The 13,612-nt window shown below is 51.1% G+C and overlaps 1 protein-coding gene across 1 annotated transcript; it reads left to right on the top strand.

Annotated features, from left to right (window-relative positions):
* Positions 1–204: 204 nt before the first annotated feature.
* Positions 205–1,902, top strand: LOC124697573 (aldehyde oxidase GLOX-like). The gene has a single exon (XM_047230143.1). It carries the CDS (start codon positions 205–207, stop codon positions 1,900–1,902), a length of 1,698 nt encoding a protein of 565 aa, XP_047086099.1.
* Positions 1,903–13,612: the final 11,710 nt, after the last annotated feature.

Raw genomic sequence — 13,612 nt, 5'->3', positions numbered from 1 at the left:
TGATATGCGAAATCCACTGCCTTAAGAGGCCTTCACCTACAATAAAGATTGGCCCTTGCATATAAAGGCGGCAGAGACCATCGTTACCAGCTCATATACACATGCACATGATTTGCTGCTCACTAGCTGAACATGCGAATACAGTCGAAACCACCAAACAACCAAGACCTGCAGCTATCATCGATCGTCACGGGTAGGGTAACCATGAAGCTCGCATTGCTGACCCACGATCTTATTCTTCTTCTGGTCCTCGCCTGCGCCGGCATTGCACCTGCGACGGCAGCAATCGGCGGCGGCGGGCGATGGGAGCTCCTGCAGCGCAGCATCGGCGTGTCGGCGATGCACATGCAGCTGCTGCACAACGACCGCGTGATCATCTTCGACCGCACCGACTTCGGGCGCTCCAACCTCTCCCTCCCGGACGGCCGCTGCCGGCGCAACCCGCGGGAGCGCGTGCTCAGGGTGGACTGCACCGCGCACTCCGCCGAGTACGACGTCGCGTCCAACACGTTCCGCCCGCTCTCCGTGTTCACCGACACCTGGTGCTCGTCCGGCACCGTCGCGCCCGACGGCACCCTCATGCAGACCGGCGGCTGGAACGACGGGTACCGCAACGTGCGCACCATGCGCGCGTGCGACAAGGTCGGCGACGAGAACGACGGCAGCTGCGACTGGAACGAGACGCAGGACGCGCTGTACGAGAACCGGTGGTACGCCACCAACCAGATCCTCCCCGACGGGCGCGCCTTCATCGTCGGCGGCCGCAGGCAGTTCAACTACGAGTTCTTCCCCAAGGCAGAGGGTTCCGACACCTCGGCCATCTCATTGCCGTTTCTGGTCCAGACCAGGGACCCCGAAGAGAACAACCTGTATCCTTTCGTACACCTGAACATCGACGGCAACCTCTTCATCTTCGCCAAGAACCGCGCCGTCCTGCTCGACTACAAGAGGAACAAGATCGTCCGGACGTACCCTGAGCTGGCCGGCGGCGACCCCAGGAACTACCCCAGCTCGGGCTCGTCGGTTCTGCTGCCCCTGAAGCCGTCGCCAACCGAGGCGGAGGTGCTGGTCTGCGGCGGCGCGCCCGTGGGCTCCTACAACTCGACGAAGGACAAGAACTTCTTCCCGGCGCTGGCGACGTGCGGGCGGATCAAGATCACGGACGCCAAGCCGTCGTGGGTCATCGAGGCAATGCCGTCGCCGCGGGTGATGGGGGACATGATCCTGCTGCCGAACGGGGCCGAGGTGGTGATCATCAACGGCGCCACGGACGGCACCGCCGGGTGGGAGTCCGCCAGCACCCCGGCATACGCGCCCGTGTTCTACCGGCCCGACCACGCCCCCGGAGACCGATTCGAGGAGCAGAGCGCCACTGACATCCCGCGGCTGTACCACTCGTCAGCGGTCCTCCTCCGCGACGGCCGCGTGCTCGTGGGCGGGAGCAACCCGCACATCTACTACAACTTCAGCGGCGTGCAGTACCCGACGGAGCTGAGCCTGGAGGCCTTCTCCCCGGAGTACCTGGACAGCGCGAACGACGTGCTCCGGCCGACGATCACCGGCGCGCCGGCGAGCGTGGCGTACGGGGAGTCGGTGACGCTGCAGTTCGAGGTGCCGGCGGCGGCGACGAGGAGGAGGAGGGGCCGGGGCGGCGGGATCGGGCTGGTGTCGGTGACGATGGTGGCGCCGTCGTTCACGACGCACTCGTTCGCGATGAACCAGCGGGTGCTGCTCCTGGACGTGGTGCGGACGACGGCGGCGGCGTCGCACCGCGCGGGCGCGTACGAGGCGACGGTGGTGATGCCGGCGACGGCGGTGCTGGCGCCGCCCGGGTACTACATGGTGTTCGTGGTGAACGGGCACATTCCCAGCAGCGAGGGTGTCTGGGTCCACATACAGTGACAGTAGTGGCGTCGTGTACTATAGCATAGCACGATTTGATTTGTTGACATGCACGGTGATTGTTCTACCACATCAGACAGGAAATTAGAGAATGTGTCTGTAAAAGTAAAAAAGGTGATGGATGATATGATACTAGGTTCACGTGCTAACGCGCACGTGATGTTCCTTAACCGCATCTGCTCTTGGCTCTGTCGTACGTGCGTTGGATACGGATAAATCTCGTAGATGGGCGAAATTGGCACTGCTGTAGAGCTGACGCGATCCATGTCTAGAAGCTGTGAACGCCCTTGGTGTGTGCTTGCGGGTGACGGCCGGGATGGTTGTGGCCGGTGGTGACGGACGTCACCAGGAATGATCGCGCGGAAGTAGGAACCTACACCTGCCTTGCCTGAAACGCCGAAGCATGAGTGATGGCTCCGTCAAGTGGAAGGTTCGGGCTCCTCCTAAAATGCAGGCATTTCTCTCAACTTATCATTCAAAATCAGGTTTGAACGGCGAACGAGGAATGATGATGTACCAACAATGAATCGACGTCGTCCCACCTTCTAATCAAATGCAGCTACTCCCTTCGCACAGGGAATATGGTCAAGCATTGGCTTCACATTCATAAATATGAACCATCATGTTGGAGAGGGTTCGATAATGTCCAGAACTGGTGGACCTCGATTGCTTTTGCTCATGGTGGAACAAGAAAGCAATGACCTCCCTCCTCACGCTCGTCTCTTGCGAGATTTAGAATAAAGGAACGTGAGAACCTTAAAAAAAATTGAGCACCGGCCATGCCCACCATCGTCTTCGATAAAATCAAGTTGGAAGTTAGGACTTGAGTTATAGCCTCCTCGAAACAGGCTTTCGCCCCGCTATATTAGTATAGCAACCACATCCATACGAGAGTTCGAAACCAAGAAAATGTTGGGGCAACATCACAAACATGTCTAAAAGGAAAAGAAATAAAGGCAATGGAGAAGAGACGAAACGATGATGACCTGCAGCAGCTGCGACCTTCGTCTTTGGCCCACCATGCTCCAAGCACTCCGAAGCGCCCCGTACCAACACCTTCAAGAAGGGAAAAAAACGTCGACATGGCGTTACTGCTTAGACCAAACCGGCCCTAAGGTTTCCCCCAGTACGTGTGCAATGTACATCGCATTCCCACGATGCCCTACAGGAAGGAATGGTGCCACTCGAAGGTGGCACCATGTCAGGGCAGACAAGGTGGCAGTCATTGACTGGACAAAGCAGCGGGATCACACCAAGCCCTTCCAGGCGTGGCTAGGCCCACATGGGCTCGTGAAGTTCCGGCCGCCCTACTGGAATTAGATGGCCTCAAATTCGCCGTCCCAAGACTCCGCCGAAGGCAGTCGCCTCCAGGGAGCCCTATCGTGGTAGAGCTCCGGCCCGTCCGAGCCCATCCGGGGCCGGGGCGCCCAAACGAGGGACCAGCCGCCGCTGGCACCCCTGCAGCCGAGGCACGCAGCCGTGGGACGACACCGCCGCGCTAGACTACAGCCGCTCGAGGTACACCGCCGCTAGGGATGGGCGGCAATAACCCGCCCACCGGGACGTGGGAAGGAAGGGTCGCCACCGTACCGCCGGCGTCGCCCGGGCTTCACCCGATGACCTCTAGCGGTGGCTGCGATGGGTAGAGTGTGCGGAGGAGGGATGGCCGCTGGAGGGTGAGGGAGGCCCGTCGCCCTCGGTGGGGCGAGAGGGGCTAGGGTAAACATGGGTTTTTTCCTCAAGTCTTGACCAGAACAACACTTGGGTTATAGTTGGCACAAAATATTTAGGTCTTTTGATTTCAGGAGGGTAGACTTTTATCCTAGGTTGTGGTTGCAAGTCTAAACTTTGGTTCTCTATCTTCTCCTTGTTTAGTGAATTAAGACAAATATTTTCCCAATTTCTATTAGGTGCCGTGGCACCGTCTAGTGTTACAGGGTGCCCACCTTCCTGGCTCGTTGGATTGGGCACGAGCGGTGGCAGCCTAGACGTTGACCGATTCGGGCCAAAACAAGGCTTCCTGTCTTCCTGATAAGGCAATCGATCTGCCGTGCTGCACGCTATCCCCAGTCCCCATCCCCATCCCCACCCCCACCGCTCACGAACCACACCTAGAGGAGATGGATCGAGCCCCCATGAGATGAACATGAGGTCGACGGAGGAAGAATCGGGAACCATGGTGTCGCGGATCAACGTCGCCCACGGTCTCGAGGAGGAGGGCCGCAGCCATGGTGTTCCCAAGGCGGAGGGGGTGAATCAAGCGGCCCTGGTGCTCCCGAGGCGGAGGGGCGGCATCAATGGCGATGGTGGCCCACTGCGGAAGCTTCTCTCGCCGCCTGTTCCCCGACCTCCGGCGTTGGCTGTGGACCCCATGAGCAGGCCCCACCTCAGATGCGGCCGCCCCTCCTCTAATGGTCGGAGGAGCTAGTTCTTCCCCCGCATCTGTTGTGGGCGAACTGGCATACGTCCCCACCCGTGACGGCAGTAGCACCTGGCGAGCTCGATTGATTCGACCTCCAGGCCTGTCGACCTCACCATCCCCGGCTGTCCATCGGCAGTGTTGGGGGCTGTGGATAGGTAAGGTCACTAGTTTTATACATACAGGAATCAGATTTTGTACATCTAGATTGGCCATCGTGAGATATAACAGCAGAAATTTTCTCAAATTCTGTATGTGTTCCTTTTGCAACTACATGTATTTTTACTATTTTTCTTACATCTAGAGTGATAGAAGCTTATGGTGCACCCAAATTCTAGATGTAATTTTCCCCTTTTTCTACATCCAGAATCTTTGATATAAATCAAGACTGTAAACACTATCACGATTTGGATGTAATTTTCCCCTTTTTCTACATCCACCGCTGCATTTTCTACATCCTCTATTTTTTTAATCACAAACTAGCAGGGCGTTTAGATGTTTTTGAGGGATGTAATTTTTGCAAAAACAATGAACATATTTTTAGTCATTATACAGTGCACGGGCTGTCACTTTATTCTTTATATGAAGTAAAATATTTGTTAATTATATGCAAGTTGACGAACGGACGGAGAACCGTCGCGTGCATGTGACAAGGTTATTCGTGTGAAATGTCGCTTTCAGACTGGAGACATGTCGCTATCAGCTTTCTATTTTTGGAAATATTTCGGTAAGACAGGGGGAGCACTCCGGTAGACTACCTGGTGCTATAGCACCGTGTAGCAGGGTCCAAATATTTTACCTTTTCTACCAAAGAAAGTCGATTTATTTTAGACCTTGGACCATGAACTTTGCACATTTTTTTCACGTTTGATTTAACGTTTCTGCTAAGCTTGTATTGTGTCCAAGTGGTCGATGAATGCCTTGGCATTGAAAATCCTGCGCATGTGCGCGTTGGTGGTGCAATCAAGATTAGATCATACGCCGGTGCTCTTGCATTTTTTCCGTGTAAAAGGTTTGCCGTGCTCCTTGATTCGCGATCTAGACTACTCATGCTAACCAGCGAACGACGATTCCACCACGTCCTCTCTTGAGCTCTCGAAATCAATGGCCGACCTATTTCTGCATCTAGTTACGGTGTGAATGCCGTGAAAGCGTACTCCATCATGTGTTTTCACCGTCTTTCTCTTGAATCTTTGAAACACACGGGCGCATCGCACCTCGACGTGGCGATCCTCCCTATCACGGAAAGTCATATGCATATTGTTGCGGCTCGGAGTAAACCGGCCCGTTTTCCTTCCTGATTTGTGCTGCTACATATTATTATGTTTCAGCATGTTCCTGGTATCTCGAAAGTTTTAAAACGCCACGAAACCGAGTGATTTCCTGCACGGAAGATCCTATGCACGAGACGAAGTTATTTTTTCGTAACCTAATGGACTTTCACAACAAAAAAAGACGGCTCTGATTTCGTGCTGCGTCCAAGTGTCGACCACACTAGCTGATTTGACTTAACCTTGCGAGAGCTGCAGCAAACCAACCGTTTTGTAATTACATCTACATATATATTTACTATTAAGGTGAAACATACAAGGTCACACTTCTCGCGATGTCATACTTCATATTATTTACATATCAAATTCCGTGTGGCTGGCCTGTTCAGGGGTAGTTTTGTAGACGTGGGAAAGTGGAGATGTCGCGAGTAGTTGCGTAGTGGGTGTGCTGCTGCCTTCCCGAGGGCAGTGTGGTGTTGCACTCTCTGACGGCTGTGCCAGAAGTGTCTTCTATGAAACAGATACGTCTCCCAGGACGTATCCTTGAAAAAAAAATTACATATCAAATTCCCTCGCAAACTAACGAATCACCATCTATCTCCTCAATTTAGCCTTTCCAAAATAATCTCACGCTCTCAAACCGAAAAGTTTGTTTCTGGGCGGCCCACATAGTGGGAAGCTGTGCTGACGGCCTGGCCGTCGGCACAGATAGACGCCGTTTGCCACCCGCTGACGCCGTTGTCGGTGGCTGTCGGTGGCCCTACCACCTGCTTATGTGCCGACGGCTAGGAGACGTGCCGTCGGCACAGACGAGGCGTGTGCCGATGGCTAGACTGTGCCGACGGCGGCCTTTGGCCCTGATGGTGCTGTGCTGACGGCCACTTTCCTGGCCTGACGGCGTGGGCTTCTGTGCCGACGGCGGCCGTCGGCCCAGATTCTGGCCGTCGGCACCTTGGCGGGTTCCCGTAGTGACACTTATCTTTTTATCTCTATCTCTACTGTTTTTGAAAAAAATATCCATGTCAACATGATGCTCTACCCCACCATCGTCAACATGTTGAGCGATAGGTTTTCCACCCGCCACCGCCCCCAATCTCCACCCCACCGACAAGATCCCACTCTGGCACCATTGACAGCCCTTCTCATCTGCCGTGGTGGTCGAGGCCGCCCCGCCCCATGACAACTCTGACTACTTGGCATGTATATGGGCGGCATTGGGTGCTCTGGCCAAGGTGACAAACCTCACTGCCCGCATGGGAACAAGGACCGGATGAGTTCGGCCATGTGAATGGGACGAGCTCGGTCATGGGATGGCGGGGATGAGAAAAAGAGGGGGCTTGGTGGAGCTTATTCATGGGGAATGGATTGTTGGAGAGATGGATGGTTTGGGGATAATTATGAGGATTGGGGCTCGATGAATTTGAGGAAGAGGAATTGGTGCAGGTGGGTTCTGCTCTGAGTACTCTTCTGCTTTTTCTCCATTGATGTTCCTTGCTTTGGTTGCCTTCTTTTTATTTGTTGTTGTTGTCTTGCGAGTTGCGACGATTGTTGTGGGTAATACTGATGTAGTTCAAAGAAGAAAAGACCATGCTTTAACATATGTAAACTATCATTTGTCTCTCTATTGTTTCTCAAGTCCAATTTGAGATTCTAATAAAGCTCTCGTGGCAGGTTGCCAGAAAGGGGGCAATTGCTTCTTGCATGATTATCTTTACTATTAAGGTGAAACATGCAATGTTATACTTCTCGTGATGTCACACTTCAAACTATTTACATATCAAATGCTATCGCAAACTAACGAACCCGCCGCCCAGATGCAGTCGCTGCCGTCTACGCGGTTGCCACCATCGCCGACCGGAGATGCATGCGCCTCTTACCTACTTGCCGACGGGAGGAGGAGCTCAAAATTTAGCGGGAGAGTGGAGGAGGGGGTAGAAATAGGCCATGCGGCACGGAGGGAGGTGACGGAATCCTTCCTACCCCCTTTTCTCTTTTCGCCGATGCGCCGCAGCTCCCGTAATCTCTATCCTCGTCTCCACGCGTGAGCCGAAGATTCGTTTTTGCATCAGCTGCGTTCGAGATTTTCCTGCACCGCTGGGAACTGCCGAACCGGGTGTTCCTAGGCCTAGCCCGAGGGTGCTTTGAGAACCGGTTCGTGCAACAACACTACTCAACCTAAACAACCAAACGTGCCGAACATTACTGAATCGATGCGAGCCAAGAGGGGTCCAACCTACCAAACGCGCCCTCTGTGTACCCAGCCCCCAGGTGCATGCATCTCCCAGGTGCATGCATCTGCTCCTATTGTTGACGTCCCTCCTAGCACACGATCGACGTGCATGCGACACACCTCCATCTGCTGGGCCGAAAGAAGCGCACACACGCCCTGGCGTGGTGACCGTCTGTCCCGCGTCGCCCCTAGAGCCCACTGGGTCGCCACCGTCACCTGCCTCCTGGCCTTCGCTGGGCCGGGCAGTCTGATGTCATGCCGCAAGCCACGTCGCCCTCCGCTGGGGAGCTCTTTGCCTATCTCAATATCTCGTCGGCGGCTGCCTCACCTGCTCCTCTACATGGCATGATAACCCGCCACCGTGATCAAACACAGAAAGAGAAGACATACCATGATGCTATTGTTTGTTGGTGCATGTAATTCTCAGCATGATTTAAAATTTTACCGCCAATGCTGCTGCAAAATTATGTACAGACATGATGATGATGTGGTAATATTATTTAGGCCCGATGTATTCCTGTAAATTATCTAACAGTCCAACTCAACTTACAAGTTGAGGTGATCGAAATAACATGAATCAAGCTGCTGAAATTTAGTTGTACTATATTTTTCTGTTGATTGTGTAGTTCTCTCAATTGCTAGGAAAGTCCTCTGCTGTAGAGGCTCACACGCCAGTGCCCTGTTACATACTAGCAGCTTCCAACATCAAGAATGCAAAGCTTTGTTTGCTGCTGTTGTTCCATTCTGTCAGTTACATATATAGCATGCCAATATTCATGCTATAAAAAGCTTATTTCTTTACGTATGTTGACAGCGGATGCTGTGTTGCAGTATTCTTTGACAGGTGTGGTGTTTTGTTTGCATGAAGTGAGGTAAAAGGACGTAGTGTTCGAACATTTATATACTAATAACAATCTGTTTTTATGTAGCTGCATGCCCAGTTTTGTTCATTTCGTTTGCTTGTTTTTATTGTGCAATCTTTCGTTGTCCATCATCATATGATAGTCATGAATACTCAGTTTATTGTCTGAAATTTGGTGCTTTGGTTGACTCTGATCCATGAATGTGTAATTTTTGGCAGTACGATTTTTTATTACCTGCATGTTTATGGTCTATGCTCCATAAAGGATCTGAGCCTAATTATTGTGACATACTTCAGATTGCCTGGGACATGGTTATGCCTGTCTTAATGCTATTGCAGATATTAGATTGTTTATCGCCTGAACGATTTGCTTTCGCAGATGTATGAAGAGACTGTCACAATATATGCTGAACCTGCAGAGACAGCTCTGACAAGCTCCTTCATCTCGAAGGAGACACCAGTGATCGAACCAGTCCGGCTACACGGTGCAACTGAAGAAAACAAGGAGACTTTGAGGATGTCCCGTGGTGAGGACGATGAAGATTTCCATACCAGGCCCAACAAAGCAATGTTGTTGCAATTGTATCATTGGTTCTCTAAGGCTGCGAAGAAAGGTGATACACATGCTATGGAGCTTCTGGGGGAAATATACAGTAGAGGCGCCGGAGTGAGAAGAAACTACACTGAAGCATACAAATGGTTGATACTTGGAGCAAAGCAGAAACAATACTTAGCTTACAATGAACTTGCTTATCTTTATGTGAAAGGCTATGGAGTGGAGCATAAGAACTTGACAAAAGTAAGTCTTAGTATTATTATGTTTTAGAATTTGGAATACAGTTGCATGTTTTAAGTAGGCCATAACGCCAAACAGGTATTTTGTTACTGGTTAGAGAGAACAGTCGACAGCTAATGTGTTAGCTAGCCTAACAAAGGAGACGCCTACAAGTAAGTTACGCCAATTATGACTGCAACATTTAAACATAGTCATAATTCTTTTTTTTGAAATACATAGTCATAATTCTTAAGCTTCATGCAGTAGTCAACACAACCAAAAAAAACTAGTGCAATACATTTGTAAACATCCCCCACCACCCCCCTCATCACGTGTGTAACGCGAAGGCAAGTCAACACTTGTAGACTAAGAGGTATGACTCAAGAAGTTTATACATGGACACAGAGGGGGCAATGACAATTCTAGGGTGAAATGTGAAACTCAAACTCGAGAGATTAGGTTGTGATACCATGTCAAGCTTCATATACTAGCCAACCCAACCAAAAGTCTTACCTGATCGAAAGGACTAGTGGATATTGTTAAAGATTGTCTTGTGGACATCTAATTGCTGATGGAGAACATTAGGAATAATAAATGTTATTCAGCTCTGCAGAATCATTTAATAAATACTAAGACCTGTGAAAACATCAATTTGTAGTCCGCTTGGCTATTTATTGAAGAAAATATAAAATTACATATTTTTCTTCCTTGCAGGTTTTCAACGGTACACAATTTTGTATCACTCTAACATGCTTATTTTTCTTATTCTTGTTGTAGGCAAAGGAATATTTTGAAATTTCAGCTGAGGATAAAGAATATGGGGGTTATTATTACCTTGGTGTGTTGTATCTAAAGGGTATTGGTGTAAATAGGGATATGATCACAACATGCAATTATTTTCTTCACACAGTAAATGGCAGGCAACCAAAAGCTATTTATCAAGTGGCAAAGCTATTCCAAAAAGGCATTATTAAGAGGAACCTCCACATGGTAATGACAATATCTTGCTTTATCGGTTGTCTATGCTTTAATGTGCATTCCTTGATTAGATCTTCCTCAGTGTGTGCAAATGGAATGCACCCATGATTCATGTGTAATTGGATCAGCGTAACCCGTGAGAAGTGGTGCTGTCCCTCAATATGCTTTTAAGATAACAGTAGTGGAAGTCATTTCCTGAATTTTAGTTTCCAATTATGTTCTGAATCAACCACATCCAAATATTAAGATATCATATTTCTTTTGATTTTTTATTGATTCGACTCCTGAAGCTATTAGTTCAATGTATCCATAGGAATTATACCCTTCTAGTTAACTTCACGCAAATGTATACAGAGTGTTCGACAATACATGTTAATGCATTACAGATCTAAATGAAACCTTCAAAATTAAAGAGTCAAGGCTAATGCAAAACATTGAGATTTCAGAGCCAATGCTTACATTACAGATATAAATGACTTCAAAACACACACAAAATATTTGCAAAAAAAGACCATCAAATCAAATAAGTACCACTTATTTATCTATTTGATCATCACCCTCCAGTAAATTAGCAAATAATTACTGTATTTGCGCCTTTCTTTATCCATGCAAATTATCTGATTTTCAACTTGTTTGCACGTTCCCCTTTAATAGCACACTGTGCTCTAAATCTAAATGTAATTGATATGCAACCAATGGTTCGTAAAAAATATTTGGTCTGCTAGCTAACTAAAGAAATGGCATGCAAGACGGAAGTATGCATTTCCAGTTTCAAGATTGAAGAGAAATTGGTCTCGTTACTGTTGTGACAGATAAAAAAGTTAAACTACAGAAGACCTAACGCTATAAAACACTTTGTTGATTTGTTTCCTCGTCGAAATAGACTTTCGCCCTGCTTTATAAATAAAGCCGCAACGGTTAAACCGATACAATGTGGAGAGGAGAACCTTTTACAAAACAGATCAAAGAAAAACGAAAAAAAACACAGAGAACCCAAAGTTGCCACAAAGACACTGACACGAGACCAAGTCGAATCGGGGCTCCACAACGACGCCCCCAAGAGGGAAACAACACAATGCGCCGCCGCTGTCGAGACCGCGAGGTCTAGGGATTTCACCCGGAGCCGTACCGCGGGGAGGATACCCACAACGATGCCCCCAAAAGGGGCACGTCATCCCCATGACCAAAGAGAGAGACCACCACCGCCGCCGCGTTTCCCGCAGTAGAGCCAACCGTACATCCCCATGAACTCGAGCCCATGGACTAAATAGCACACTGCAACACAAATTGGATAGTGTAGGAAGGCACCATTGCTAGAAGCCATCAGAGCACACGGCTGCCCAGGGAAGGGGATCCGCCCTCCGCCACCCGAGAAGCATGTCGTCTGTATGCAATAGCATGGCTGGTGTGGCCTAGATCAGAATTGGCCGCCTGCTAGGCCTTCGATCAAGCCCCATTAGTTTGTTGATTTGTTTCAACGGCATTAGTATGGTACTAGACCTTGAAGGCGTGCGTTGCCGCGCCCGTCCATATTAAGGGTAAAATTATGACAGGTCAAATTGATCAAGGGCTCAAGAAACACACAATCAACACAATTTATATTTCACAATCTAGGATATCAGTCAGTTCTCTCAAGTCGGTCAGTATATCGTGTTAATATTTGAGAAGGTAAAACCTCGTATTTGGCTAAGAAGCAAGCTCTTATGACCATATCATGAGCAACTGAAGACTCTACCTAGCAGAACTAAAATGGATCATTGCCGCCAAAACAAGATTAGCTCTTACGACTACATCTAACAGAGCACATATATAACTGTTAAATGAACAAAGCGGCCATTTCCCACTGCATATAAAGGGAATAGAACTAAAGTGATCATTTCGTCCAGTATTCAGACAGGTTATAAAGAACAGAAAATTCCATAGCAATTTGTACAACCTCAGATAAACACCCCCCCCCCCTCCCCAAAAAAAACATGCTGATAATTACACAAATAAATTGTACTGTAAGCAAAGAAACAATGGAACGGATCCACCACCGAGGATCATCCGTCCCTTCCATCAAGAGCCACCCTGAGGGGCATCCGGGAAAACCTTTTGGGAACAGGAAAAACGCTCTCGCGACCGCGTCGTCCCCCGCGGGCGACGGGGCCGCGCCGCCACCCACCCTCGTCCAGCTCCCCCCTCCTCCTCTTCTCCTCCGCCGTCGTCGGCGTGCGTCGCCGGGCAAGGCCCGGGCGGCGCCGGCGGCGCCGGCCCTCGACTTTCCCCTCTCGGCGCTGCGCCGCGCGGGGTAGGTGCGGCCGGGAGGTGCTCCTCGGCCGGCGGCGGTCCGGCGTGGCGGGGTGAGATCCCCACGTCGGGTGGGAGGAGGGGTGGCGGCGCGGCCGTTGGCGGCGGAGCTGCACAGGCGGCGCCATGGCAGGGCCCGCTCGGCCCAGATCTGGGTCCAGGCGGGGCCCGGAGGGGCACGGCGGTGGCTCTGCTCTTGGCACGCCGGCAGCGCTCCCTGGAGGAAGAGAAGGCAGGGCGGCGGTGGGTGGGCGGCGGCGGCACTTCGGCCGGCCAGCCGCGAGCGTAGCGGCGGGGCTTTACGGGCCCTTTTGGGTCCGGCCGGGCCGGTCCGGGCCTGGTCTGCCTCGTAGCCTCGTCCGGTCGGCTACCGCGAAAGCGGTGGAGGCAGTTCCCTCCCGCGTGGCTGCGGTGCTTCTACCCCCGTCCCCGCTGCATCCCTTTTCTTCGTCTAGGCCTTGCTCCGGTGACCACAGTTAGGCGGCGAGGATGGCTACAAGACCGTGGTGGCGTGTGCGGGTGGGCGGCATGTTAGGTGGAGCACGTCGGAGCGTCTGGGGTGGTCGGTTTGGTGGTCGGGAGAAATCCCCGTCGGCATGCTCGACACCGACGCGGTGACGCCTACGGGTGTCACCTTTCCTTCCCGAAGGGCGTCGGGTGTACCTCCTCCCCAATCCCCTCCGCATACCGGGGAAACCCTAGGACTAGTCCGGGCAGCGGCGCGTCATCGTCGTCTCCTTGGTGAAGGTGTTGCTTGGTATGCGGTGCCTCGGCGTGCTAGGAGCGTGGTGGTACTTCTCCGGAGGGCGCAGCGGTTGCGGGTCATCATCGTTTTCGTCGATCTGCCGGTGTCGGCATTTTTTCTTCTTTCCTTTCTTTTTCTTTT

This window comes from Lolium rigidum, chromosome 3, assembly GCF_022539505.1.
Source record: "Lolium rigidum isolate FL_2022 chromosome 3, APGP_CSIRO_Lrig_0.1, whole genome shotgun sequence".
Taxonomy (NCBI): domain Eukaryota; kingdom Viridiplantae; phylum Streptophyta; class Magnoliopsida; order Poales; family Poaceae; genus Lolium; species Lolium rigidum.
Note: the sequence above shows the minus strand (reverse complement) of the source record. Positions and strands in the feature narration are given on the sequence as shown.